The 27804-nt window shown below is 56.7% G+C and overlaps 2 protein-coding genes across 2 annotated transcripts in view; one reads left to right on the top strand and one right to left on the bottom strand.

The window, feature by feature from the left end:
* The window catches only part of IFT140 (intraflagellar transport 140), a 66132-nt gene that overhangs the window by 14297 nt on the left and 24031 nt on the right, over window positions 1–27804 (bottom strand). The window contains exons 13-17 of the mRNA XM_065892770.1: window positions 26264–26381; window positions 23592–23722; window positions 23000–23168; window positions 21541–21672; window positions 17637–17836 (exon numbers count right to left, since the gene is read on the bottom strand). Of these exons, the coding sequence (XP_065748842.1) occupies window positions 17637–17836; window positions 21541–21672; window positions 23000–23168; window positions 23592–23722; window positions 26264–26381 (750 nt within the window). The remainder of the gene's footprint in view (window positions 1–17636; window positions 17837–21540; window positions 21673–22999; window positions 23169–23591; window positions 23723–26263; window positions 26382–27804) is intronic.
* TMEM204 (transmembrane protein 204) lies at window positions 2194–15115 on the top strand. Its single transcript, XM_065893573.1, has 3 exons — window positions 2194–2470; window positions 7114–7269; window positions 14871–15115. The coding sequence occupies exons 1-3, from the start codon at window positions 2194–2196 to the stop codon at window positions 15113–15115; spliced, it is 678 nt and encodes a 225-aa protein (XP_065749645.1).

The following is a 27804-nucleotide window of genomic DNA, read 5'->3' as shown; positions in this document are numbered from 1 at the left end:
GACCCTCCTCTTGGGCTGCTCTGTGGAGACCCTGGTGGGACGGAGCAGTGGTTGACTACTCCCAGCTTCACGTCCCACCAAGCAGCATACACGCTGTGTCCAAACCTCCCGTGTGTCTCTGCTCTAAGACAACGCTGCTGCTTGTCCGCGTGAAGGAGCAGGGGAGGCCTTGACAGGGCCAAAGACCTGGACCGCGGAGAACAGGAAGGGCCCCTGGGGTGGCACACGATGGATGAGGGGGTCCTTGGAGGACTCAGTCATCCTGACTCAAGGTCTGCTCCCAGGCTGGCCACCCTCCCCCTCCCCAGCCCAGCTGTCCACTCCACCCAAGCCCGAGGCTGGGGCTGGTCTGATAGGAGCCCCAGCAGGTGACCCGGCCTGCTCCCCGCCCAGCCTGGGAGAGAGCTGGATGGCCCAAGGGCTGTTCCCAGGACAAGCAAAGCAGGGGCTACAGTTCCTGAAACCCCCTGCTTGCTTTTCAACGGAAATTAGCCACTTAAAGACTGGCTCAGGATAAGCGATTCTAATGAGTAAGGAGGGAAATCAACGCTCTTTTAATGGAAACTTTGAGGAAAACTTCCTTTTCGAGGCGATCTACTGCACTGTGTGCACAGGAGCCCCAGCCCTAGTCCTCAGAGCGGGTGCCCTCCCACAGGGTCTTCTGAGCTGACAGACCCCCAGATGCCTCCCCACCCACAGAGCGGCTGGAGTGAGAGCAGGGGGAGCAGGGGGCAGCCCCGCTTCTGGCACAGCCGAGGGAAGAGGGAAAGTGGCAAGAACTCAGCTGACACGTTTGCTACAAGCTCTGGTGGGAAAAATCCAAAGGACATAAAATTCCTCTGGGAGCTGATGGACAGATGTTTCTTGAGAACCTTGATTCTCCAAAGACCCCTGCCTTTTAGGAATGTAAACTTGGGGCGGGAACTTCCAGGGCCAACCAGTTTGGTTTCAGCACAGGCCCGGGCTGAATGAGTCGCAGCCCAGAGAATTTGAGCAGAGCAGATGACTATCTCTCTGAGCACCCCTCAGCCTGACGGCTTATGCGACACAGGGCAGGGCACCCAGTGCAGGACCTGGGGCCTTGTTGCCCACACACACTCCGTCAGGAGCATACAGGGCCCAGGCCCTCAGGCCTCGCCGGGTGCACGGCTCGTCCAGAACCCAGCCTCTTGCACCTCAAGGACGATGGCCTGCTCTGGCGGGTCTCCAAGTATGGGTGAGGGTCTCAGCTGGGAGGTGGAGGAGTCCAGGGTGCCTCCCCACCACACTGGCCCTTCTCTGCTGCGCACCTATGGGTGCATGGCACCCATATGCTGGGGGAGTGACCGATGGCTGGGGGATGCCCAGTCCCCAAGGTGGGCGACTGGTCACCAGCGCCCTGCTCACCCCGAGCCACCGGGTCGAGACAGACAGCGGGGCCTGTGGGCCTGCCAGGCTGGCATCCCTGGCCTCCACTTTCAGGGAAGGTGGGGAGGGCGGGGGAGGGTCCCGGAGCAGGCCTCCAGAAGAAGGCCCCCCTGCCTTTCCTATCAGGAAACACATCCTGTTAGTGTCTGGCTGCTATTTGTTGCAGTTGGCTACGCCCTCCAGCTCACCAAAAACAGCCTCAAAAACAACCATTTCCTCTCTGCTGAGAGACGGGGGAAAACGCAGGCGCGAGGCACACACACACTCACTCACACACGCACGCGCATCCCTGCAGCAACCCGTTTGCTTTCCAGGACCAGCTGTTGGGTGGCGGAGGCACCGGGAAGGGGCTCAGGCAGCGGAGGCCCCAGTGGCTCACTTGCGCTGCTCCCAGCGGCCCTGCTCAGAGCCCTGCTCCGCACTGGTCCTGAGAGTGAGGCCCAGGCACCCCGCGTTGCTGCCTGCCTTGCAAGTGATTTCTGTTCTCTTCGCCTCCTCCTCCTCCCAGGAAGACGGCGCGCTCACGACTCTGGACTCTCGCTGGTGCCCCTGCTTCCTCCCCGGGATGGGCAGCTCGGAAGGCTTCAGCTCAGGCCTGGCCCTGCTCCAGGTGCAGGAAGGAGGGTAAGGAGGGCCGCGAGGCGGGCGCCCCCGCACCTGTCGCATGGGCCTTCCTGACACCTCCAAGCATGAGCGGTGATGTCCTCTAGCCACCCCTGGTGACAGCAGCTGACCGACTGGGACTGGGACTTTCTCCACGACAAGGGGACGGCACCGCAGTCCGCAATGACTGTCCAGAAAGTGGTGGCCACGGCCGTGCTGGTGGCCCTCGTCTCTCTCATTCTCAACAACGTGGCGGCCTTCACCCCCAACTGGGTGTACCAGACGCTGGAGGACGGGCGCAGGCGGAGCGTGGGGCTGTGGCGGTCCTGCTGGCTGGACAGGGCCAGGGGAGGGCCAAGCCCGGGGGCCAGGCCCGGGCAGGCGGACGCGCGGGACTGCGAGGCCCTGGGCTGGGGCTCTGAGGCGGCGGGCTTCCAGGAGTCGCGAGGCACCGTCAAACGTAAGTCTGCTTATTTTCCTTCCTCCTTTAAAGCGGCTGTGGATGCGGGCACATCTGCTGACGGGTGATGGGTGCTCTGCTCACAGGGGTAACCTTGGCTCTTGGGGACCCAAGCGAGCCCCAAGCTCCAAGCTCACCCTGCTCCGGCCCCTTTGGTACAGAATTCTTCCTGTGCAGGAGGGGGCTTTCTCTCTGCCGTCATGCATAGCTACAGTACGGATACATTAACCAAAGCAAGGAAAATATGTTTTTCCTGGTGGAAAATAAAGATTGTTAATGAGTAAAATAAACAAGAAGCTTAAAAACATGCAGCTGGGTTTGGACTTCATTCCACAGTTGTCAGGGTCGTTAATGCAGTGGGCAGCATAGAGGGAGATGCTCCAGGAACTGCCTGTAGGTGGGATGCCCAGGAGAGACTGGGAGACTGATGGCCTTCAGAGGGCAGAGAAGAGCCGACTCCTGCGAGCAAGGCCCTGGCTCCCTTCTGCCCAGTGGTCCTGTCTGGTTTGTCACATCCGGCACAGGGTCCATTACAGCTCTGAAAGGTGGGAACTTGACTTTGAAAGGGGGGTAGGGTTTGAGTGTACGGGAAAGAAGGTTCATAAATATGAAAACGCTTGTCACCTAATGTGTAGACACATGGCAACAGCAGCCGATGGGCAAAGGTCTCCCCAGTGACGACCCTTTAAAACTGCAGACAAGTCTAACATGTAGACCGCATCACCTGTTCTGAATACAACACTTGTCCTTAGGAAAACATGGCTCCGGCCAGGCCTCTGCTGGCTGCTCCAGAGGGCATGCCTCACTCAACTCAGGCGTGATGGCCCTCAGAATCCTGACCCACGAGGGAATGGGAGTGGGGGGATGTTGCCTCCACTTCACAGGCAAAGAGACTGAGGCTGCAGGAGGCGTGTGGCTCCGTTCAGGTCCCCGAGGGAACGTGAACCCATCTTTGCACGTGGACCCCTCACAGCACAGCCTGGGGGTGTCTTCCATCGGGAGTGGCTGGCTTGCCAGCCCGCCCCCCGCTTTACAAGCAGAAAGCCAAAACCTCCCTTAAAAAGGGCGGGGCTTCCCTGGTGGCGCAGTGGTTGAGAGTCTGCCTGCCGATGCAGGGGACACGGGTTTGTGCCCCGGTCCGGGAAGATCCCACATGCCGTGGAGCGGCTGGGCCCGTGAGCCATGGCCGCTGAGCCTGCGCGTCCGGAGCCTGTCCTCTGCAATGGGAGAGGCCACAACAGTGAGAGGCCCACGTACCGCAAAAAAACAAAACAAAACAAACAAAAAAGGGCAAAGAGCCTGAATGAATCAATGAACTTCTGTGAGCTCTCAGATCAGGGGCCTGTGGGAGGCTAGATAGGTCAGCTGAACTTGGGTCGCTGTGGCCTGCCGGTCAGACTGGTCCTTCTGGGCTCTAGGTCCGTCCTGAGGAGCAGTGAAAGCCAGTGACTGGGGCTCTAGTGTGGGCTCCGTGCAGGCCACACCTCTCCCACCCCACAAGTGCACTGCACCCCCCCCCCCCCCCCCGCCACAGAGCAACCCCCCACCCCGGGGGGAGGCCCCACGTCAGCCCAGCCCCTGCCCTGGGCTCAAGGCCTCCAATGCCGCACAGGTGCCCCCTCCGGGCATCCGTCCCCCCGCCCCCTTGTTGAGTCGGGTCGGGTCAGGTCAGGCCAGGAAGACACAGGCCGGGACGCTCTCTGCCTCCAGACCGCACAGCCACCCTGCTGCATGTCCCGAGCACCCCGCTCACCTGCCCTCGTTTGCTGTCCCTCCCTGACCACCTGATAAGTCCCCTGAACAACTTTTAAAACATCCTCCTGCCATAACACGGCATTTGTGGCAGCTGACCTTTAATGATGCCCTGAGCATCAGAGGTTTTCCCAGAACAAGGGAAATGTCTTTGGAGCTTCTCTTGAACGAGGCTGAGACCAGGGAGGGGGGCTGGCAGATGTCTCACCAGCTCCCGGGGACGGAGCACTGCTGCCCCGGGGGTTCCGGAGCTGGGGGCTTCTGGCCTGGTTTCTGGGCTGCCCCCTTCAATCAAAACAGCTCCCAGTCTCATCAGCTCTCATGCAAAACCCCAGCCCAGGCTTTGCACCCGATGGTCCAGCCTCCAGCCAGGCTAGGGACAGGGAGGAGTGGGTGGCCTCGACCATGGAATCACCTCCGTCTGTCCATCCCAAGCCCCGTGTGGGGGTACCGAGGGGGCGAGACTCGTGTTGCTTCACCCTAGAGATTCCAGACATGATGCAGGTGGCCAGGGCAGCTCTCAGGGACAGCAGCCATGCTCCTGCCGGCTCTGTGCCCAAGTCCTGGCAGAGCCTGCAGAGCTGAGCCAGAGCCACTTGGTGCATTGGGCCAACACCACCGTCCCCCAACGTAACAAGCTCTAGTGAGGGTGTCCCGAGCATGCTGGGTCAGGGGACGACCCTGGGTCAGGCCCTCCAGCTGCCCCCATGTCACGCCAGGTCCCGTCCTCGAGGACAAGGCCCTTCCCCACACTGGCTCACTGGGCGTGTGCAGCGGCTGTGATTTTTGTTACTCATCAGGTGGGGGCCTGGAGGTACCTCACAGCCCAGGACGGGGGTCAGTCTTGCTTTCTGGCCCCCGTTCTCTCTGCCACTTTTCATCTCTCTAAGTTTTGTGCATTCTGTCGGGCACCTGTGTCCTTGCCCTGAAGCCGGGGGGGACGTGAATAAACACGTAATTAAATCTCCTGGGGTGACTGCTGCTGTCTCCTGGGAGGCAGCCTCACAGGGCACTGGGGTGGGAAGGGGCACAGCGACTGTCCAGCCAGCAGACACTCACGGCCACGTTCTCATGGCTCCTCAAAGCCCAGTGCTGCTGCCCAGGCCGCGCACACAGCAAGTGTGAGGACCCGTCAAACGTCCAGGCTTGGTGGGTGCTAGTGAGGACTGGTCCCCTCTGGGTGGCTGGGAAAGGGGGCATGGCCAAGGGGAGAGTCTACCACCTCAGCCTTTACAGCCTCGGGCAACTGGGTACTAGGCAGCGGCCCAGGTCGAATGCTTGGAGGGTGGATTGCTGCCAGGGTGTGTGGCATAGGGCTGAGCGCTCAGAGCTGCTGGGGCCACCGGGAGGGCAGGGCCTCGTGGTGCCAGCACCAACACACTGCAGCGCAGACACTCCCGGCATGGCCAGCCCGTTGGTGCACGTCTTTCCTTGCCTGCGAGGCTGGGCCCCGGAACTGGAAGGACATTCCTGGGCCCAGAATGGATCCACGTTCTGCCCTGTGTTGTGAACACCCATGACGTTTTAACAGCCCTCATCTCTGAGGCCACCTCCACTTCCAAACTCTATGACCTCTTAGAGTAGCAGGACCTTCTGTACGGGCGTTTGAAGGATAAAAATTGTTGCAAAGAAAACAGCGTGAAAAAGGCAGGAAGAGTGTGATGAACAGCAGCCTCCATGGGAAGCCAGCTGGTGTTCCAGAGTCTGTGGCCCGAGCAACCGGAGCCCCCGTGCTGACAGAGGAGCCGCGTGTCCTCCCACGCGGCTGCTCCCACGGGGACACGAGACCTCATGAGCAGCCAGGAAGGTTTCTGCAAATCTCGAGCGCTAGCAGCCCTGCCGCCCCAGCCTTGGGGGAGAGGAGGGGTCTGAGCCTGTGTGCGGGGAGCCCACTTTGTTCTCTGGCCCAGCCTCTGTCCTTTCTTCGAGTTGCTCCGGAGCTGCTGCCACACCACTGCCAGAAGCCCTGAGCTCACCAGGCTGCACCGCCCACCCCCGGCTCCTCGTCTCCCTGAGTTTTAAAGGGTCAGGGTTCCCAGCGACTGCAGCTATGCTTTGTGGTAACTTTGAAACAGAACCCAGAACATGAGGGCTTGGTCACCCGGCAGTGAGGCCCACGGAGCGTGTGCGGCCGCGCAAGGAGCAGGCGAGAGTGTCACAGGCGGCGTCAAGCCCTGGCAGAGGTGCCGTCCGTCCATCTGTCTGCCTGGGAATGCTCCTTGGCCCTCGGTGCCAGGCTCTCCTTCCAGAAGCCCTCTGCCCCTCCACCCTCAGGGCTGCTCTGACTTCGCAGCAGCCCGAGGCCCCTGCACCACAGTCCAGAGCCAGGCCTGGGATCTGGGAAGGGTGAAACCCCTCAAGCTCCGGACAGCAGGAGGGAGGCCAGCGGGAAGCAGGTCGAGACCCCTGGGCAGGAGGAGCTGACCCTCCGTGGCAGGAAGCGGCACAACGCCCCCACGAGACTCTGGACTCCACAAGTGCTAAATGTGAATGCCACCTGCCCGCAGAGCATGAATCAGACAGCGCTGCACCTGAAGCCTGGGGGGCAGGGACACTTTTACAGCATGGAAGGACCACGGGGAAGGGGCCTGACTTCACGGTGGACGGCTTTGCCCTCCAGCACACGGGTGGGAAAGTTGACTCCCCTGATGGCCTCTTGATGACACCTCCATGGCCCCCACCTTTGCAGTCCAAGCATCGGGCTGCCCCATCCTCCTTCTGCCCTGTGTGCACAGCCTCCAAATGCCTTGCTCAGGGACCAAGGGCAGGTGGGGGCTGGGAAGGGAGTGGTGAGACTCGCTGAGACGGAGGGAGGAGTCCCGGGAGGGGCAGGCAGCCCAGTCTCGAGTGGTCTCGCCCGTGCTGACCGCCTGCTTCTCTCCCTCCGGCAGTGCAGTTCGACATGATGCGAGCCTGCAACCTGGTGGCCACGGCGGCACTTGCCGCAGGCCAGCTCACCTTCGTCTTGGGGCTGACGGGCCTGCCCCTGATGTCACCCGATTCCCAGTGCTGGGAGGAGGCCATGGCCGCTGCGTTCCAGCTGGCAAGTAAGTACCCTCACCCGGGTCCCGGCCAGGCTGAGCAGCCGCATCCCCAGCTCTTGTCAGGGCTGGCAGGTTGGCTGTGGCTTCTAAAGTCATGGTGACCCCTGTGGGTCACGCTCCCACCCCACCCGTCACTGTGGGCAGCAGCAAAACAGAAATACACACAGGGGCGGAGCGCTGAGGTGCAACCAGATGGGTTTCTGTCTGTTTGCTGAAGGCCTCCCAGCCCTTCCCATCTAAGACAAGGTGCCGAGGCTCACGGTGACCTGCTTGGCTTTCCAAAGTCTTCAGCATCTGGTGTTTTCTCTGCCCCTCTGTAGCCTGTGTGGCAGGCAGCCTGGGTTCACGCTCCTCCCATGAGGGTGCAGCAGCCTGCTGCAGGCACTTGGGCACATGGGCAGAGGGCGGCGCCCTTCTGACCCCTTGCCTGCCTCCATGGCCTTCCTGGCTAACGGTTAGCAGACGGGGAGTTCTGGGCACACATGGTTCCCAGCTGGCGACCTGCATGCTCGGTTATAAATGCAGCTTCCTGGGGCCCGGCTGGGGTGAGCAGGGCTCTCCTGTAAGAAGCACAGACAAAGCGTGGAGGACCCCGCCAAGCACACAGGGATGCACATGCAACACTAGGGCCAGAAAAGCGTGATGGGGGCAGTGTGGGAGAGAGCAGCGAGGCTTTGGCCATCAGCAAACAATCCAGAAGCCACCTCGGCCTCTGGGGGCGACTGCAGGGTGAAATGGGGCAGGGCCTGGGCACTGTAGTCTTCACAGGGCGAGTGCAGCAGCGCCGTGGATGATGAATGGAACTGTTCCAGGAGGCTCTGCACAATGACCACGGAAGCCCCAAAGCGTCCACCCGGCACCCCAGAGAGCGGGGGGGCGTCTGTGCTGGTTTCCCCTCTCCCTCTGCCTGCCTCACTGGCCCAGGTTTAACGATCACGGGAACCTGGGAGCTCAGGTTTCCTGCTGCCTACGGGGAAGGTCAGATGGGTGGCTGATGGGACAGAGGAAGGGCCAGGACGTCACCAGCCCACCGCCTGCCTCTCCGGCTCGGTGGAGAAGGCAGTGTCCCAACCATGAGGGTGCAGTTTCAACACACGCGGCGGGAGGAACGGCAGGAAATACGAGTGAATCACTTGGGGAATAATGGATCCCGGCCCTCATCGTCCTGGAGAAACACAATTTCCAGAATGCAGCTGACAGGCTGGCAGCACTCGTGCTGGAAAGTGCCGGGTGGGACTCGGAAACAGGCCCTGTTCACAGAAGGCCAGTCACTTCCCTGTGGCCGGGCAGGACGGAGGGCGTCGCCAAGGCCTAGGAAAGAGCGCAGGCTTTGATGTCAGGAGAACAGAACTGTGTCCGGCCCTACGGCTTACCAGCCATGTGAACGGGGCAAAGCCACACCTCAGTTCACCCAACTGCAAAATGGGGTAATGCCCATCCTGCCTGGGGCAATTCTGAGAGTTAACCAGGTACATGAAGCGGGACCTCGGACCTCCACCTCCTCCCTCCTCTAGGACTGTGAGGAAAAACACGGACATTCCAATGCCACACATGTAGGAAAATCACCCACCTGCCCTCTGCTGACCTTAGGGCTGTAAATCAAGCAGTTTCCTCGCCTCACTGAAACCACCCACCTCTCTCACGTGGGATCATCTGAAATTCCATCCCTTCAAGAAGGAAGTGGAAGATTTTGCAACGTGATTGGAAAAGCTGGATTAGAAACAGATATTTTAGTGGCATTAAAGGAATAAAAGTAACAGCTCTTGATTCTGAAAGTAACTCCTCCTAGCAGGATGATCAAATCTGTCATTGCATTTCTTAAGAAACTTCTTTGAGACACTTATTTAGAATTATTAGAAAAAATATTGTGGGTTTGGTGTCAAAACTGACGTCTTACTTTCTGTAAACTCTTGTTTCAGAACAAAATATTGTTTCCAAATAACACACCAAAAAAATGGAAACAGGGGAACCCCCATTAACTAAAATCAAACTGTCTTGCATCAGTCGGTGGGGGTTGGGGGGCACTGCCAAAGGTCTGGGGGTCAGGGGCTGTCCTGGCCAAGTGGGGGCTGGGGGCACATGCTGCTTTCCTATTTCCAGGCCAGCACAGCCTCTGGAAAGGTTGGACCAGGCTCTGTCCAAAAACCGTCAGATAGGCAGAGGCCCACGGAAAAAGCCAGAAACCCCGAGCAGCACCTGTGGCACTTCAGATGGTCCCTCTGCCTCCGCAGGCCCCCTCTCCCCGTGGTGTCCGACGGTTACCCCCAGTGGGTCTGCTGTGCCCAAAAAGGAAATGCATTTGGCCCTGTTTAGACTTGTTTCATTGACAAACAGTACAGAACACAGCTCTGTGCCTTTCTTCTATCACATTGCTAATTTTAGAGTTAGGTTTTTTCCTGTGCTCTGGTCTGTTTTAAACAGTCAGGGAGAGACTGAAGGGCGCCAGGATATCCTGTCCCAGGAGGGGGAAATGCCTGCTGGTACCTGTTATGCAAGGGAACCTTGAGTCCCCAGTGCTGGGGCCAGAGGGTGGGCGGGGGGAGAGAGGTGCTCGTGAAGCGGGGAAGCACACGGATTCCCCGGGAGGCCGGGACCAGCCGGAGAGCAACACCCCAGCGGGAGGAGACAGGAGGCCGGCCGCTTGCCCATTCATCCCACGGCCATTTCTGGCCGTTTCCACCACGCTTGCGTGATGCCCAGCCCGGGTCTGTGAAAGGGCGGCCCCCGCTTCTCAGGGCTGTGGCTCCAAAGGACGCTGTCCCAGACGCCAGGGAGAACCCAGGAAACGCTGCTCTTGCAGGGCAACAGCGTGACTACCAGCCATTTCACCAGGTTTGCTCTACTGAACTCAGGCCACCGCATGGAATAGTTTGCAATTTCTTTGCAGAGTTTTCCGAGTGGGATTTTAATTTACCTTAAAGTTGAAAAAAGTCCTTTCAGTCCCTTATTCCACCCCCACCCATAAGCTGAACACCCTGTGAAAGCACTGTGTTCGCTGGGGTCACAGCAGCTGTCCACCAGCCCCAGCCTGGCCCACCCCTCCTCAGACCCAGCAGGACGATTTCAAGAGCGGCATTTCATGGACCTTGTGGGCTTCACGTCTGCAGGCTTCCTCTCTCCACTTCTGGAAATCCTAAGACTTTTTCTTATGATGAAAAACTTACACCCTAAGGGCCGCTTACTCCGCGCCGTGAGAAGGCTGACTTTATCGTCCCAAAGGTCAGTCGGGGTGATGCACGGTGTCTGTCTTGGCAACTCGTGAGCTGGTGGAGATCATGCTGTTCTTGCAAACCTGCTCATAGGAACGTACCACTTTCTGTGCTTTACTACAAAGCAGCACTTGGCTTGGGCCAGACACTTCGCTTTCCTGTCTTCTGAGCCCACTTCCCAAGCCCAGTCCTGCCCCCGCACCCTGGGGAGAGTGTCACCTTCTCCTTCCCTAGACTCTCTCCCTAAGGGGGAGGCACTTGTCCCCACCTTCTGCTGCTCACAGCTGAGCCTCAAGTGCTCTGTACATGTTCCAGGGCCTTGGCCAGCACTGCCCTGTGGATGCTGAGGCAGGTGTGCTGCTTGAGGGCTCAGGGCTCAGCCACATGTTCTTCCCAGCTGTGGGCCCTGCGTGTGCTTGATGGCCACTCCAGAGGAAGGCCTGTGACCGCCAGTGGAGCCCTGGGAAGCCGGCAGGAAGGAATAGAGGAGAGGGCGCTGTGAACCACAGCGCCACAGCCGCCGGCTCACAGAAAGGGACTATTTGCTTTGGAAACAACAAGTTCATGAGGACGGAATTGACTCCACGTGCAGAATTCCGTGCATTTGCTTAAAACTCTCCTCTTAGATTCGCTTCTGTACAAACAGCGATGTCACTGAAAAATTCAGGAGAAAGGGGACCTGAACGTCAGGAGAATGGAGAAACTGCACTTCAGGCTGGCGGTGGTGAGAGAACCTTATCAAAGTAAAAGGCCAGTTTGATTTCAGGAGGATGTGCCCACACGGCCAGCGCAGGCAGCCGCTGCCTCTCTGCGTCTCTGTGGCTTTCCGCCATTGCCGCGTGGCACATGCTTGGTCCCCGCATCCCATGCATCTGCTCAGGCCACACCGCCCCCACTGGCCCAGGGCAGAGTCCACGTATCCCTGAGCCAGCCCCACTGTGACATCCACCCACGGCCCAGCCCCTGGGCCCACTGTTCCAGTCAGTTCTTTGTATTTTCCTACTGCAGGAATAAATGTATTTTTTTTTATGTTAGGGAAGCATATCCCTTCTCTGACTGTACGTGTTCCAAGTTGAACTAAGATAAAGCAAAAGGGCTTCCCCGGTGGTACAGTGGTTGAGAGTCCGCCTGCCGATGCAGGGGACACGGGTTCGTGCCCCAGTCCGGGAAGATCCCACATGCCGTGGAGCAGCTGGGCCCGTGAGCCATAGCCGCTGAGCCTGCGCGTCTGGAGCCTGTGCTCCGCAGCGGGAGAGGCCACAACAGTGAGAGGCCCGCGTACCGCAAAAAAAAAAAAAAAAAAAGTCCCTCCAAGAGGCTCTGCGTTCCCCCAGCCTGTCACCCCCACCACTCTTCCCGCTGGTTTTGCAGACGTGGGTGGCTGTGCCCGGCTGTGTCCGGCTGTCTGTACACATGTGAATTCATACTTCTTTCATCTTGTGACATAAGAAAGAGTCTTCTCCATTGTAGGCCGTACAGCTGAACATACGGAGGAAGTTAATAAGCTGAGTAAAACGGCAACAAAGCAACAGCCTGCCCCGTTTCCAAAAAAACGGACGATGTGATCTTAAGAACCATAGTAGCCCTGATGCTGGCAAGTGGGTGGGTGTTCCCCACCTGAAGGGAGCAGCGCCTCCCCAACCCCCACCCCCACAGCCCTCATCCTAAACGGGGGTGCCTGGATCAACGGGTGGGTGACTGCCCAACTGAGCGCTCAGGGGCCAGGACAGGAGGATGGGAGGCGCCCTCCCACCAGGCAGATGGAGCTCAGGATGGTGGTGCCAGGAAAGGCAGGGGGACCAGCACGCAGCGTGAGAAGACTCAAGGCCAGGCGTGTCTTGAGGGCCGGGAGACGCTAAAGCGTGTCCTCTACAGCCTCCACAGGGCGACCAGCGCAGCCGTGGGAACGTGGCAACGAGAGGCACGTGGCCAGAGTCGTGACACGCTTTAGGAAGTGCTTGTTAATAGAAGACTGTAAAGTTAGTTGCACTTCTAGAATATTCTAACTGCCTTACTATGAACCTTATGTACAAAGGACTCAGGAGACACACAAGTGACACCGAGAAGCCCATGTGCGCTGCCTCCAGCCCCGGTCAGTGGTGGCCGCCCGTTGGCTGGGCCTGTCTGAACCGAGCACAGAGCAGCTGTGTCTCCCCCGTGGCCCGTGGCCCAGCACCTCGTCTCCAAGGATGCGCATTTCAGATGCTCTGATGTGGGGTCCCGGTCATGTTTCCTGTGACCTGTGACAAGCAGGGTCTCATTCGGGTGCAGTCCTGGGAGGGTCACGGGTCCCAGGGCCATGTGTGTGCCCTGCTGGCATGCCCCATGCTTTCCTCAGTCAGGCCCTGTCCAGGTCGGGGTCTCACAATTCCCAAGTCTCCACTGGACGGCCTTGCAGTAAATTCAAGGTCTTCTGTTCTCAGTGACGCAAACCAACCCCATGTCAGATAGCCGATGGCCCTGGAGGCTGTGCGGAAGCCCAGTTCCTTCGCCCGTTCCCTTCTGATGGACGACGCTGCAGATCTGTGCTGAGGCCAGGAGGCTGGTCCATGTGGCCTGTTGCTCCTCCGACCCCACTCCCCCGAGATCATCAAACCCCTTGGCTAGGTGGCCCAGGGAGCCCCACCCTCTGCTGTGGTGACCAGGGTGAGTCAATTTCTTGGAACCCAACATGCCTGAGGAGGAGAAAGGCCCTCGGGGGCCCAGCGTGGTCCAGACAGGACTCCCAGCCCCTCCTGGACTTGTCTCGCCTCCTGCCCTGGGCTCTGGCCAGGCCGAACTGCCCGCTGCAGCCCCTCCACCTGCCCTGCACTGTGACATCTGCACATCTGTTCATGCTGGTCCCCCACTCCCTGTGGCCTCCTGGCTTTCCTCAGGAAACCAGATCATGTATGACCTGGCGTGGCCCCGGAGCAAAGGGCAGCAGTGATGCCTGCTGACGATTCTAATAGCTGTGTCATGACTTAGTGCTGGGGCACAGGCTGGAGTTTTCTAGAAACACAAGCATTCTGGAAGCATTTCTGCGCCTTCCAGAAAGTATGAATTAAACATTTAACTGCTCCGGTCGTGTCCTAAACAATGGTGATGGTGACTAATCCCTGTGCTAATTCTCTATGGTACTTTGTGGAGCTTTTTATACATGGAAAGCTTCTCGATACTTCCTTTCTGTTAAAAATAACTAATTCTGTTTGTCATGCACACTGGCAAAAAGAAACTTCTGGCATTCCTCTCTCCCAGCTAGGAGTACATCCTCTGCCCACGATTTTGTGCCACCCGAGTTTTGCGTTAGTGAGGGAAGGAGTTAGGACCTGTGTTTTGTGTAATGCAAATGAAAGTACTTTATGTGTTCCCTTGTTTTCACTGTCTTTGGGCATTTTTTGCCAGCCAGGGAGCTTGTTGTGCCTTCTTTCAACAAGACTCAGAAGGACGGGGTGGGATGGGGCGACGGGAGTGAGGCCTCTGCCCTGTCCCAGCCATCAGGGGTTCCAGCCCAGATTCAGACCTGAACTCTTTCAAACATCAGTGTCCTGTTAGCCTAGCTGACAGATCTTGGGTGCGAAATCCTGGTTTTCCTATTGTAAGAACTAATAAAATCATGTCTTTGGAGCTCCTTAAAGATACAACTATGGAAGTGACGATGTGACGGTATTAACAGCTGACCGAGAGGGGACATGGCCGACTTAACTGAGTCCACACAGGATGCTGTGCACAGTCCTGGACCCCCCCGTGTCACCTGGAGAGAGAGGGGACGGAGGGAGACCCGCAGGGGACCGGGTGGGTGAGGGGGACATTCTAGAACCAGCCGAGTCTATTCAGCCACAGTTCAGCTCCCCCCCACTCCCCCCACCCCGAATGTGCAGGCCCTCCGCCGTCTCAGGTTTTGAAAGAAAATATTTCCTCTGGAAGCAAACACTAAGAATAAGAAAACTCTTAAAAACAGGAATTCAAACTAAGTTAAATACAAATCTGAGTTGTTTCCAGGTAAGACTTAGAAAATATCTGCGTTTGCTTTCACTTTGAATGAATTAGGCGTTTATAAGCCAGAGTGGACCTTCCACGGAGTTACCGCTGGACTGTTCGGGGTGAGGAAGTGGGTGTCAGTGTCACCTCCATGGGGAGGGCGGCCAAGGAAGTGGCCTGACACCTGCCAGGTCACAGGAAGCACGTGAGCCCCTATGACCATCCAGGGTCAGGATTGAGCAGATAGCCCCCGCAATAGCCACCAGACCCAAAAGTCCCATAAAATTCAGCTCGACCCCAAGGCACCAGCACCGAGTGGAGCTGGGCTCTCAGCCCCAGGAGGACACGGCTGGGTGGGAGGAGAAGCGGGAGTGACCCCACGGCTGGACCCGCGGCCTCCCCTGCTCCCTGTCTCACCCTGTCCTTCGTCCGCAGGTTTTGTTCTGGTCATCGGGCTGGTGACGTTCTACAGAATCGGCCCGTACACCAACCTGTCCTGGTCTTGCTACCTGAACATCGGGGCCTGCCTGCTGGCCACCCTGGCTGCGGCCATGCTCATCTGGAACGTCCTGCACAGGAGGGAGGACTGCATGGCGCCCCGCGTCATCGTCATCAGCCGCTCCCTGACCGCACGCTTCCGCCGCGGGCTGGACAACGACTACGTGGAGTCCCCGTGCTGAGGGCGGCGGGAGGCCGCTCGGGGCTCCGTCCACCGCAGGGACCATCTGAGAAGCAGGGCGCTGCCTGCGCGGCTTCCCATGAGAGCACATGTATGACACGCATTCACTACGTTATACACGAACACAGGGCGTGACCACATACCGGCTGCGTCCCACCCCCACCCCCCCAACCCCGCCACGGCCCACTTCACGCTCGCGCACGTCCTGTCCTGGAGACCAGCTCCGGAGAGGCACGTCCGGGATGGCAGCCACCTCGCTCTCTGCCCTGGCCCAGGAGTAATTTATTCTGTATCTGCCAAGAGGGGCGTCCTGGGTCATATTTACTTTGATAAAGCAGAACACAGGGAATAGTTCTGAACTGTCCGTGATCTTCCTCCAGGGACTCAGAATTTACAGTCAGATGGTTACGGCTTTACAACAGGACTGTGTTAGTGATGTCCATTTACTCCTGATTATCTTCCTAAGTTAAAATAAAACACAAACCTCTTACCACGGTTTAAAACTTGTGTTTTATCCATTACACTGCCACGTGGTGAAGGAATATAGCTTATTCTTCTGTAGCTTTGTGGGTCAGCAGTCAGAGAAGGGTTGACACATTTTACAGGCCAGGGGGCAGAGCGCTGGGGACCACTCATGGCTCACTCATGTTTCCGTTCAGAAGTCCCCGTTTCTACAGACCCTAAGCACTGGCCGGACAACGGCAGGTTCACAGTTGGCACAGTATGAAGGAAAAAGTCTATTGGCTTAAAAAATTTCAGAGATTGATTCACTTTTTTCCCTAGAAAAGTCTTCAGTGCATCCAGCCAAACTTGGTGGGCTACAGAAGACCTTCCCAGCACCAGCCTGGTGCCAGCAGCCCTGGACCTGACTCTGTAGCAGGGACTAAGCCCCAGGCTGAACACAAGCACCTAAGAGCTGCCTCAGGGGCTCAAAACCAGCCCACGTCCCCTGGGACCGGGCTGGGTTGCCCGGCCACACCCGCGAGGACAGTCCCCCGAGAGCGCAGCTGCTTGTTCCCGTGCCACGAAGCACATCTTCCAGCCCAGGAAACGAGGGACAGTGGTGGGCACTGTGCAAAGTCCGTGGTCGTGGTGTGGGGGTGGTCACTGTCTGGCTGCTGCCCCCACACTAGGCCAACCCTTTAAGAAACATTTAGCTTTGCTACCCAGACGATGTGCAGTGACCAGTCTGGAATTCGAAGGCCACGCTGCCCCAGGAATTTGTCTTTAGTCAGAGCAAGAGGTAGATCCGGTTGTTGCTTTAAAAAAACATAAAGCAACAGAGAATGACTTAAAGCACGTCTGGGCTGACCACGGATAGAAGCGCAGCTCAGGGCAGAGGTACAGTCGGCACATTAGGGGACCCAAAGGGCTGCCCTTCCTCCCCTGGGCACCTCAAGCTGTACAGTCTTAGCAGTGTTACATACACGACTACATATACTGCATGGGCCATGTGCTTACCTACGGTCTGTGATAGAGTTCCTATGAAACGGAAAGTGCCTCCAGCCACTCTTCACTTCCCTGATCAAAAGCCTCTTGCCCACCTGCAGCAGGGAAAAGCCCCTCTGCTGTGGACCAAGACCAGGTCTCAGGCTGCTTCTCGGTTACAGACCCATCACTGCAGACGAGGGTTGCTGAGGTGCCCTATCTCCCGTCCTCTTCCCACTTGAATTTCACCCTTCAATAGTTTTTCTACTCTTTGGCAATTAAAATCTGTCAAATGCTCCTGAGGAGCTCTGAATTCTCACAGGCACAGAGAGGAAGCTGCTTATAGGTAGCCCTTGATTGACAACTTAGAGCAATTTTAATTGCATTTTGCCTGCCGTTTTGAGAGTTTACTATCAAAACCTTTACTGTTTAGGGCTTCCCTCGTGGCACAGTGGTTAAGAATCTGCCTGCCAATGCAGGGGACACGGGTTCAAGCCCTGGTCCGGGAAGATCCCACATTCTGCGGAGCAACTAAGCCCCGCGTGCCACAACTACTGAGCCTGCACTCTACAGCCTGCGAGCCACAACTCCTGAGCCTGTGTGCCACAACTACTGAAGCTCGGGTGCCTAAAGCCCGTGCTCCGCAACAAGAGAAGCCACTGCAATGAGAAGCCTACGCACCGCAAGGAAGAGTAGCTCCTGTTCACCACAACTAGAGAAAGCCCGTGCACAGCAACGAAGACCCAACGCAGCCAAAAACAAAAAAAAACTTTTCTGTTTAGTGCAATTATTCCTGGACAGACAGATGTTATAAATATTTAGCAACTGCAGAACTTTCAACTAGGAAGTGTCCACTGTAAAGTAAATCAAAACAACTAAATCACAGCCCACGAGACACCGAGCATTGCGAGGCCAGCCAGGTGCCCATATACAACCAGGTTTCCACCAGCACCAGCATCCCCTTGAGTGAAAACCCATGAGACACCAGGAACGCCAAGAAGAGTCAGCGACGATGAGACTTGTGGGGAGGGAAGAGACCCGAAGGAGGGCCACAGGGAGTTGGGTGCGGCACACCTCGCGAGCAGAACCCTCACCTCTTGATGAGCTTGATGGACCGGAAGGCTTCGTCCATGTCCCCGACAGCCAGGAAGAAGGTGAAGTTGAGCATGGCATCCCGCGTGGGCTTGTCACAGTCTTCTAGCCCCACGAAGTCCCGCAGGGGCCTCCTGCCCACCATCTGGGGGATGCGCTGGGACCCGGAGTCCACCTGGTCCTCGAGGTCCACTTCTCCTGGCTGAACGACAAAGGGCACTGTTTATTTGTGGATCCCTGTAAAGCCAGGGCCCACCCCGGGCCTCTCCCTGGGGGTACTCGTCAGCTGCGGGGACCCTCTGCACACAGACCCCATATTCAGCAATACTCTCGGCAAACACAACGCACGTCTGCAGGCCCCTTGAAGTTAGCAGAACTTGGGGCTCTGGCTTCAGACAGCGGGTGACGCAGGCTGTCAACGCACAGGGACCTGCCAGCCGCTAAGGCACTAACATCAGCTGCTCAACAGCCGTGAACAGGCGTGAAAATCCCTACCTCCCAGGGCCGTTTGTAAAATTCCTAGAAAGAGCTTTTACTATCAAGTCAGACCTGTGTACATGTGCAGAGGGTATTAAAATCGACGCCAGCATCACTGCAGGTAGAAGTTTCCAAAATGTAACCTGGATTAGTGGTGGTGAGCCCTCTGCTGGTGCTTCTCAGAACCTTCACCTAGTGCAGCCCGCCCCCCCCCCCACCACACCCCCAATGCAGGCAGAGGAAGGAAATCCTGTGGTCCCAGCACAAGCACAGTTTAGTGCACTGTCTGGACCATGCCTTCTGCACCAGCTCCAGCCACAAATCCTTCTCAAGTCCACTTCCCTCCTCCCAGCTAGACGGGGTTCCATGCCCTCCACTCACCCCTGGGCTGGATCTGCACACACACCCCTTGGTCTCCCACCTGGCTTGCTCTCTCTCTGCAGCGTCCATTCGTCTGATTACACAGGCTCCCCCGTGTAGAGAGTTCATGATCCATCTCCTTGGACCCCACTCCCCTACCCTGGCAGTTTCGTATCTGCTGTGACTCTGACTCCTTCACCACCTGCCTCTGACTCAGTTCCCAGTAGCTCCTGTGTCACGGATCCTTCTGAAGTTCAACTGTAGCCCCCAACTTTGGGGGTACTTGATCTGGGCCTTGAAACCCTGGTAGGATTTATCAGACCCAGGTGGACGGCGAGACCCTCCAGGCACAGAGCAGAGCATAAGCAGAGGCCAAGAGCAGCCCTGGTCAGGGTTTGTGGACGAGTGGCGGGGTCACATCCGGCGGGAAGCTGAGTCCTCAAGTTTGGGCTGATTTTGCACTGAGTGGGAAACCTTCAGAAAACGTGGACACAAAAACCATGGGGGGGGTGGTACTTGCTGTCTGCTGTGGTGTCACAAATCACGAGACAGAAGCCTGACCTCCGTCAGCCTTGCTGTGGGTCTGATGCCCCGTCCTCATTAGAGCCCTGCTCCCCACGAGCACACGCAGGAATTCTCACAGAAACAAGTGCGCCCACGGTCACGGCTCACGGTGCCCCCTGTCTGCATTCACCTTGGGTTCTGCTCTCGAGGGGATGAGCCACCTGCCCTGGACACATGTGGGAGCTGGGGGCCCAGGGCTGTTCGACTGACACCACACCCTTGAGTGTGCGGACAGGAACCTCGGGACGCCAGGCGCTTCAGGGAAATAGGCTGCATGGGCCCCTCCTCTCCCGCACTGAGAGATCAAATGAATAAGACTTCCCGTATTGCAAACACAGGTAAGTGAAATACTTCCTCACCACAAGCATTAGGAGACAAGACTGTTCGTGCTGCCCCAATGAGGAGCTGACGCCCTGCCAGGCCCCTGACAAAGCTGGAGCATGTGAGGTGGGAGGTGTCAGCACACAGACAGCTGTTGCTTAAAACAAAGAAAACCACATCTTGGGGCAACTGCAAAGCTCAGGTAACAGGGAGGAGCATCACGCACGCCTCTGCTAGGCCAACAGCTCCAAGTGGATGCTCGGGGGAAGAGAGCTGAGGGGCTGGCGGAGGGGAGGATGGTGCTCAGACTGAAGGAAACAAGCCCAGGCGTGAAGACGTGGGAGACGCCCAAGAGAAGGAGCTCAAAGGCTGTCTCTACGTTTTGAGTCTCAAATCAAAGAGAAATGAAAACGTATAAAAGCACTAAATAAGAATGAAATTCAGAAAAATGCTGGTCTGGAGGCACTGGTCTATTCAAAAGAGGGAACTCAGAAAACCTGCATGGACGGAGCGCAGGAGCTCCTGGAATCGAAACCACACAGCCTCACAAAGTTCACTGCATCGGATCACAAGTCAAAGTGCAGAAAAGACTATTCGCTGCCGACCTCGATGGCTGGGGATACTGTTCCCAGGGGCAACCCTGGCCTGTGGTCTCAGGGGGGCACGTTGCACGAGGGCTTCAGCACAGCCTGAGACCCACAGACCCACACGGCTCGCCCATGACAGTCACAGAACAAAGAGCAGAGAGCCCACCCTGGGCCTTCCTGCCAAACCTCTTCAGGTCAGTAATAACCCTGGGAGGGGCCCGGGGAGACCTGCGTCCTGGCTTCTGAGCAGACAGCCATTCACACAGGCAAGGGGCCTCAGCTCGGGGGCTGGCAGAGATAGCCAAGCTCAGATGGCATGTCCACCATCTCTGGGGGTCCTCTGGGGTCTGCCCTTACCTCTGGCTAAAAAAGGAACACTTGCTAACGGCAAAAAATACAGAGTTCATGTTTAGGGTTGATTTTAAATCACCCTATGCTAAGAGCTAAAAAATATCCAAGTAAAAGTCTACATACTTCAGTCCTTCTTCTGACACAACAGTAAAGAAAGACGCGGCAGGGGAGCCCAAAGAGCTGATGACGGGGAGGAGTCTGCAGATTTTACGAGAATAGGAGCAGCAGCGGCCAGCACATACATTCGCAGTCCTGCAGATCGGAAGGCACGAACGACAGGCTGCAGCCTTCAGGTCCCAGCGCAGCCGCGCCTCCTCTGTGCAGGCGGTGTTGGCGCCCGGCTGAGAACAGGTGACTCAGCCAGTGTTTCAACTGGTCTGGACATTCCGCCACCCCTACCCCCCAGATGCACCCACCCCCGTGATCAGCACGGCATCTCAGGGCAGAGGATGGCTGATTTCAGGTCTAGGAGGGACCGTGGGGACGTGGAGACCAGGTTCCAGGGAAGGCAAATAACTCATCCAAAATACCCTTGTTGGCGGTGGGGGATGGGGTGGGTGGTGTGTGCTGAAAACAACCCTGTTTGATCAAAAATTTAAAAACACACCCGTGGGACTTCCCTGGTGGTCCAGTGGTTGGGACTTTGCCTTCCAATGCGGGGGTGCGGGTTCGATCCCTGGTGGGAGAGCTAAGATCCCACATGCCTCAGGGCCAAAACACCAAAACATAAAACAGAAGCAACAGCGTAACAAATTCAGTGAAGACTTTAAAAACGGTCCACATCAAAAAAGTAAATAAAAATAAAAAAAAATAAAAACAACCAGTGTATGTAACGCACACACACGTGGGCAAAGGACAAGACCTCTCCTGAAAGGCTGCCCGCCAGCCTTTCCTAGCAACCATCTCTGGGGGCTGTGACCACGGAGATTTGCAGCATCCTTGGTCTTTATTTCTTTATTTGAAGCTTCTGCATTTCCTACAGTGAATATAGGAATACGTACTTTTAAAAAACCAGCTAGAATTTTTAAAAAGAAGACAGGAAAGTGGAAAGGTACGGTGCCTTTGGGGGACACCGGAAGGGACAACCCTCAGCAGCACTGCTGCCTGCCTGCCTTTCCCCACACAGAAACCTCGGATCTGCGGGAATCTCAGGTGACAAATCAGGGCACACGGTTTGCTTGTTTAACGGAAGAGCCCTGGTGGGGAGGAGGGCCTGAGACACGGCTGCACACATGGAGGCTCCCACCTTTCGCATGAAGTAATAATGGGGCACTTGGATTCCCAGGAGCGTCTGGAAGACGGGAGGCCGGAGGAAGCTGTCCTGCAACAGGAAGCCGTGCTCTTCAGAAACGAAGAAAGACAGGACCAGCACGTCTGCCTGCAGAGGGAGACGTTCTGTCTTAGCTTGGCAATAACTTTCCTGAATCTCGCCCAATCCCATTTTCACTGCTGGGATATTTACATAAAACACAAAGAAAGTAGAGGGGCCAACACATGGGCACACAGATAACCCCCTTCCTCCTCGGGGCACACAGCAACGACACCAGGCTCCGCTATTCTCTGACGCCCCTCCTGGAGGACACATCTCGTCCGGCCTGGGAGCCACTAGACCCATCTCGCTGACCTTGTGGTGAAAACTAACCCTTCCACCCGCGCTGGTGAGTGAAGCTCAGGAGCTCCCATGTTTCAAGAGTAGCCCCTTCAGTTTCTTGACTTTGACATGGAGACTCTGCTCTGCTCTCAGGCAGGGACAGTGGAGAGGCCGATGCTCGGCGGGACCCTGTCCTGCAGGACTCGGCCGCAGACACTTCTGCCCAGGAGACGCGGAGGCTGAGGGGCTGGTGGCTGCCCTGCTGTGTGAGTGCCTACGTCTCCTCACCAACTTCACCCAAGACCAGGAGCCTTTCGCCGGCCATGCCCCCACCCTCCAAGTGGGAGCGAGTGCCCCCAACTTGCTCGTCACTAGACCCTCTCTCTCATCTTCGAGTCTCCACTCCAGTGACACAGATGCCAACAGGGCCCCTCTCACCACTCCTGTTTCAGACCCAGAGACCGATTTGCTTCTGAAAACATCAGGGTGTGGAAACCCCGCTGCTGGTAGCCTCAGGGGATCCAGCCTCTCACATCCTGGAAGGAAGTCCCTTTGGCAGGGACACAAGTCACCCAAAGCTCTAGGGCCGCCTGGCCTTTGCTGACCTACTGAGGACCCTACGAAAGATCCCTCTGGGTCACAGAGAGGCACATGCAGCCCCCGGGCTTTCTCAGGGATCGCTGGGTGTCCTGCAGGACCCAAGACTTGGAAAGTGTTGGAGTCCTGGGCCCGAGAGTCACCAGTTTTGGGGAGGGAGGCCCTGCAAAGCCGGGGGTTGGGGTGGAGACAGGGGCGAGGGGGCCAATCGTTCGAGGGATGACTGAGGAATCGGCCTCAGTAACTGGACCCCACAGGATGAGCTGACATCAAGGGGTAAGTTCACGTTAACTGTTTTGATAAAGAGCTCTGAGCTGCCGAGAGAAAATGGCACGTGACAGAGGGTGGGGCCAGCCCTCAGTGTCAACCCAGAGGGGATAGGTGTCCCCCGGCATCCTGGGGGTGAGCGCTTGCTCTCCTGAATCCATTCCCCAGAACTTCCCTGTGGACCATGTTGGGAAGACAGAGCCTGCCACGTCCCCACCAATCTAAACACAAAGGCGACAGCATGTGGTACCGTGGGGCCTGTGCTGGCCTCGCCCAGGGCCTTCCTGTCCGTTGGCTGCAGCGGGGCGCCCGGCACTTCCTGCACGGCTTCACACACAAACAGCCTGGGCTCACTCTGATCCCAGAAGTGGCTCACAGGCACGAGATTCGTCAGCCTCTCATCTGCAAGGGCCTGGCTTCTGAAAGAGAGAGACGGACCCTCACACACGTGGTACATCAATGGCCTGAAGAATGCATACCCACCAATGCCCCACTGTGTTTTCAGAAACACTCTCCATGCCAACAGAGATGCTGATGGGCCCTCTGTGTCCCAAGACTCAGGCTGCCCTTGTGGACACTCGAGTTGCAGCCCTTTCAGAAGCTCAAGTTCCGACCCCATGAATCCAGACCTTAGAACCTGGAAAACAGATTAGAGACTCAAGTCCACCCCGACTGACCAGGGGAGTTTGTTTCTATTTCACCTCTGGTTTCCACCACTCATGATCTCTGAGCTCTTCCAAGGGTGAAGTAAACTTAGCAACAACCTGCCTCGAAGCCAACAAGTAACTGAACATCGTTTTCAACATTTTTTTCAACAAAATCCTCCCAAACCACAATCTTACTTCTTAGTCTCCTGTCCATTAAAGGACAACGTCTCTCTCTGATCTATCTGTCCCCTCTTGAAGTCGAGGATGGTCACTGTGTCCATTTCCACGTCGTAGAAGCAGATTCTGGAATCGGGGCTGTTGTCAGCCTGGGGAAGAGAGAGCTGGAGCTCAGGGTACCCGCCCACTGAGAGCCACACGCCTGGAAGAGATGCCCGGGTCATCCACCCAGCCGCTCCCATGAGCGGGCCTCCAGCATTCGTAATTCGAACGTCAGCTTACGTTCATCCTGCTGAAATGGCTATGGATTTACTACTTTCTAATTTCAGAAAACTGAAGACAAATTCTCAGACTGTGCAGGTCGACTATGGCTGTCTAGTTGTTCTTAATACAGACGTGAGTGTGATGTCATCTTACCTGAGGTGGATTAACCATGGGCACAAGGAGGGACCGAGATTGTGATAAACGAATTCTCACGCAAGTGAGTAAAAATGAAGTAAACACCATAGAGAAGCTCCAGAAAAGCTGAGAAAAGGGAACCAGCTTGGTTGTTGGGGCAAAATGCCAAGAACTCATATAGACTGTTAAACCTTTATCCCCACAGATACCGGGACGGTAAAGGGACGTGCTTACTTAAGAAAAGAAAGGCAAGAAAATGAAAAATTACTGATATCTTCGACAAAAGAAAATACTGTAAGCTTAAAAGCAATGGAAGAGGGCTTCCCTGGTGGCGCAGTGGTTGAGAGTCTGCCTGCCAATGCAGGGGACACGGGTTCGAGCCCTGGTCTGGGAGGATCCCACATGCCGCGGAGCGGCTGGGCCCGTGAGCCACGGCTACTGAGCCTGCGCGTCTGGAGCCTGTGCTCCGCAACAAGAGAGGCCGCGATAGTGAGAGGCCCACGCACCGCGATGAAGAATGGCCCCCACTTGCCGCAACTAGAGAAAGCCCTCGCACAGAAACGAGGACCCAACACAGCCATAAATAAATAAATAAAATTTAAAAAAAAAAAAAAGCAATGGAAGAAATCACAAATTAAAAATCATCAATAGGTTTGACTAAATAAAAACGCAAGCTCCTAGTCATCACAATTCCCTAAGCAAAATGACAAACAACGAAGTGTCTGGGACACGGTAAGATGGTCCAGGACTCAGTCTCCACCCCAGACATCACGCCCGCCCTGCCCCGTCTGCAAGGAGAGGGGCTCCATCCCATCCTCCTCCTCCTGCTTCTCCCAGCCTCTCCTCCCCTGGGGAGTGCCAGTGGGGCAGGGGAGCTATCTTTCACTGCAAGCCCCCTCAACCTAGCTCAACTTTTCTTTCTTTGATTTTTTCTTTCACCAGGGCGAGCATTCCTGACCCTGGTCTGAGCGTTGAGCTCCCTCAAGCTCGCTCTGCTCTTTAGAATCAGGCCTCCGGAGACAATGGTCACTCAGCAGTCCGCACTTCTCACCAGCGTCCACACCCAGCACCAAGGAAAATGCCCTTCCCGGGACTGCCCAGCACCACGTCCCGATACCCTGCCTACCTCCTGTGTGGGTGTCTCCTGCCTGTGTGTGGATACCCGGGCAGTGTCCTGGCCACTGATGGAATGAGTGACCCAGGACTGCCTGGTGTGCGGTGCCTGCCTGTCCCTCCCCATCAGCTCAGCTGCTTCCCCTCCCTCAGCCTCCCCAGGTCCACCCTGGCCTCCGGCTGGTAGGACCCCCCCTCCGTCCCCCAAAGGCTCCTCACCCAGCTCCTCTCAGATCCTGTCCTTCCCTGCCCTACAGCCAGGTATGGCTGTGATGGGCCCCAAGGGATCTTCCACCTTGTGATAGCCCACTGACCACTCAGCCTGGGCCTCCCCCTCTGCCAGTGACCGGAGACCTTGGTGAAGCCATGCTTCTGCCACGGGGTCGCACTCTGACGCCTTGGCGGGGCTGTGCCCCCATCACTTGCCTACCTGGCGAGCCCACACCTGGGCTCAACCTCCACCTCCCCTGGAAGCCTCCGGAACTCTTGAGAGCTGTTCCACCTACCACTGACCTCCAGCCCTTCACCTCTCCTCTCAGCTCTCACCATGGTTGTAAAAATTTACTCGAGTCTGCTTCTCCGAGGGGAGGGGCCGATTCCCCGATTTAACCGATCAGTTTGTGTTTACAGTGGCCAGCAAAGTGTGTGGTACATGGAGGGCAACCAGCAATCCACTCTTGAATGAACGAGTGAGAGAATGAGTGAATAAATAAGTGAGCGAATGAGTGAGTGAGTGAGCAAATGAACGTGTGAGTGAATGCATGAGGAGAGCATGAACAGACACTGCCGGGTGGGAAGGCAGTAGCTCCTCCAGAACAGGCGACCCAGCCACCTGCCTCCTTCACACTCACGTCGTGTGTCTCTCTAAGCAAGAGGCTCCAAGGTCCTTCCACAGTCATCACCCCTGGTGCCCAGAGAATTTAGTCGGGTGATGGAAAGAGGCAGAAAAGGGAAGAGGTGAGGGTCTCTGCAAAGCAGAAACCACTGCTCCTGATGAAACAGGGAGTGAAGGAAGGTGGGGAGGTGAAGGGTGGCCCCAGGCAAGAGGAGAGGCCAGACAGAAAGCTCCCCCACCACTCCGCCCGGCCGGGGAGGAGGGGACGTCAAGAGCGCGGGGTGTGGGGCACAGAAGGGCCAGCCGGAGGGGTGGGAGGAGCTGTGCGCACGAGCGGACTCACCTTGCTAAGGAGGATGCTGATCTTGCTGCCGCTGGCATTGCACCTGAGGGAGGCCATGCCCCCAACGCCGGGGACCAGCTCTGCCAGGCTCCTGCAGCTGCAGTGCACCTTCGCCTCTCTGCGGGGAGGGACGCGGTCTCAGTGGCACCGCCGTGGGATGGCAGGCGCCCCTTCTCCTTGCAGCCTGGAACCTGGGCCCAGAGAACTGAGTTCCGCTTGGGCCCAACTGCTCTCACTTCGGTAATGTGAGACCCAGGAAATGGGCTGAGCTCAGAACATAGGGTGATTTTTTATTTTTACATTTTTTTTGTCAAGGTATAATTGACACACACGTTATCTTAGTTTCAGCTGTACAACATAACAATCTGCTACTTGGTGGGTGAGGTTTTAAAATTCTGTTTCTGTGAACAAACACGAACACGTATTTTGTCCCTGTCTCACACAGGAGCAGCTTATTAAGGCTGCTTCATCGTCCCCACAGCACAGCTGGCCGGGGTCTCTGCTGCCCATACTTCATTACAGCTGTGTGCTTTTCCGCTGTGTGGACAAACTAAAATTTATTTAATTAATTCCCTGTTTAGTTGTTTCAGTTTGTTGCCATTAGAAACAACGCTGGCTTGTAGAGGTATCTCATTATGATTTTTTTTGCTTTATTCACATTTCCTTACTTTTCTCCTAGTGTCCTCTGTCTGTCCTAGGCCCCTGTCCAGGCCCCACTTGACATTTAATTGTCTCGTCTCCCTGGGCCCCTCTGGGCTGGGACAGAGTCTCCAGGCTCATTTGGTGTATTTCCTGCTCCAGTCCCAGTATCGGTCCCAGCATCATTTCTCCGAGGAGATCAGTTCCCTTTACTGTAGGACTTAGAGACCCAGATCCGGGCACGGGATGTGCTCGTTGCTCTTGGGGTGTCATTGCCCTCAGGCCCCCACGGCTGACAGAGCAAGGCTGTGTGTATACTGACTGGTGTGTATCCTCGTAGCCGTGGTAACTTTATATGCATCCACCTGCATCTACGTGAAGCTACACTCGGCTTCAGACTCACGTCTCCACCTTGGATGCACCAGCACAGGGGTCACTCCAGCCTCCACCCCTGCTGATCTGGAACCTCCCACCCAGGCGAGAAGCTGGCTCCCTCGGGCTCCCATCCCATCCTTCGGCTGCTCATGTCCAGCCTGGATGGCAGTGTGGGTACTGCTCCCCGAGCCCCATGGGAACTGACTTCGTCTGCAGAGCACATGCTGCGTGTGGCCCCTTAGCCCTTAGTCTCACGGTCCCACTCGGTGCCAGGGTGACCCAGGCGGCACCTGGTTCCCAGGGAGGCAGTTCCACACACTCACGAATGGTGGGTAGTCCTGCCTCGTCTGCATTCCATCCTGGGATCCCCTGAACTGATTTTTTAAATTTGCAGACATTAAGGCTCACTTTGAGCTGTAAAGTTCTATGGATTTTGACAAATGCACTGTCATGTGTCCATCACATAGTGATGCTGGTCCTTACCCTTCATGCAAAGACGAAGAATTTAAATCAAGACAAAAGACATT

Source organism: Phocoena phocoena, chromosome 15 (genome assembly GCF_963924675.1).
Source record: "Phocoena phocoena chromosome 15, mPhoPho1.1, whole genome shotgun sequence".
In the NCBI taxonomy this organism is placed as follows: Eukaryota; Metazoa; Chordata; class Mammalia; order Artiodactyla; family Phocoenidae; genus Phocoena; species Phocoena phocoena.
The sequence above is the reverse complement of the archived record's forward strand: the minus strand, read 5'-3'. Positions and strand labels throughout refer to the sequence as shown.

Coding starts and splice junctions, on each gene's coding strand:
- TMEM204 (XM_065893573.1), top strand. CDS start 2,194: ATGACTGTCCAGAAAGTGGTGGCCACGGCCGTGCTGGTGGCCCTCGTC. Junction 2,471..7,113: donor GTCGCGAGGCACCGTCAAAC/GTAAGTCTGCTT, acceptor TCCCTCCGGCAG/TGCAGTTCGACATGATGCGA. Junction 7,270..14,870: donor CGCTGCGTTCCAGCTGGCAA/GTAAGTACCCTC, acceptor CTTCGTCCGCAG/GTTTTGTTCTGGTCATCGGG.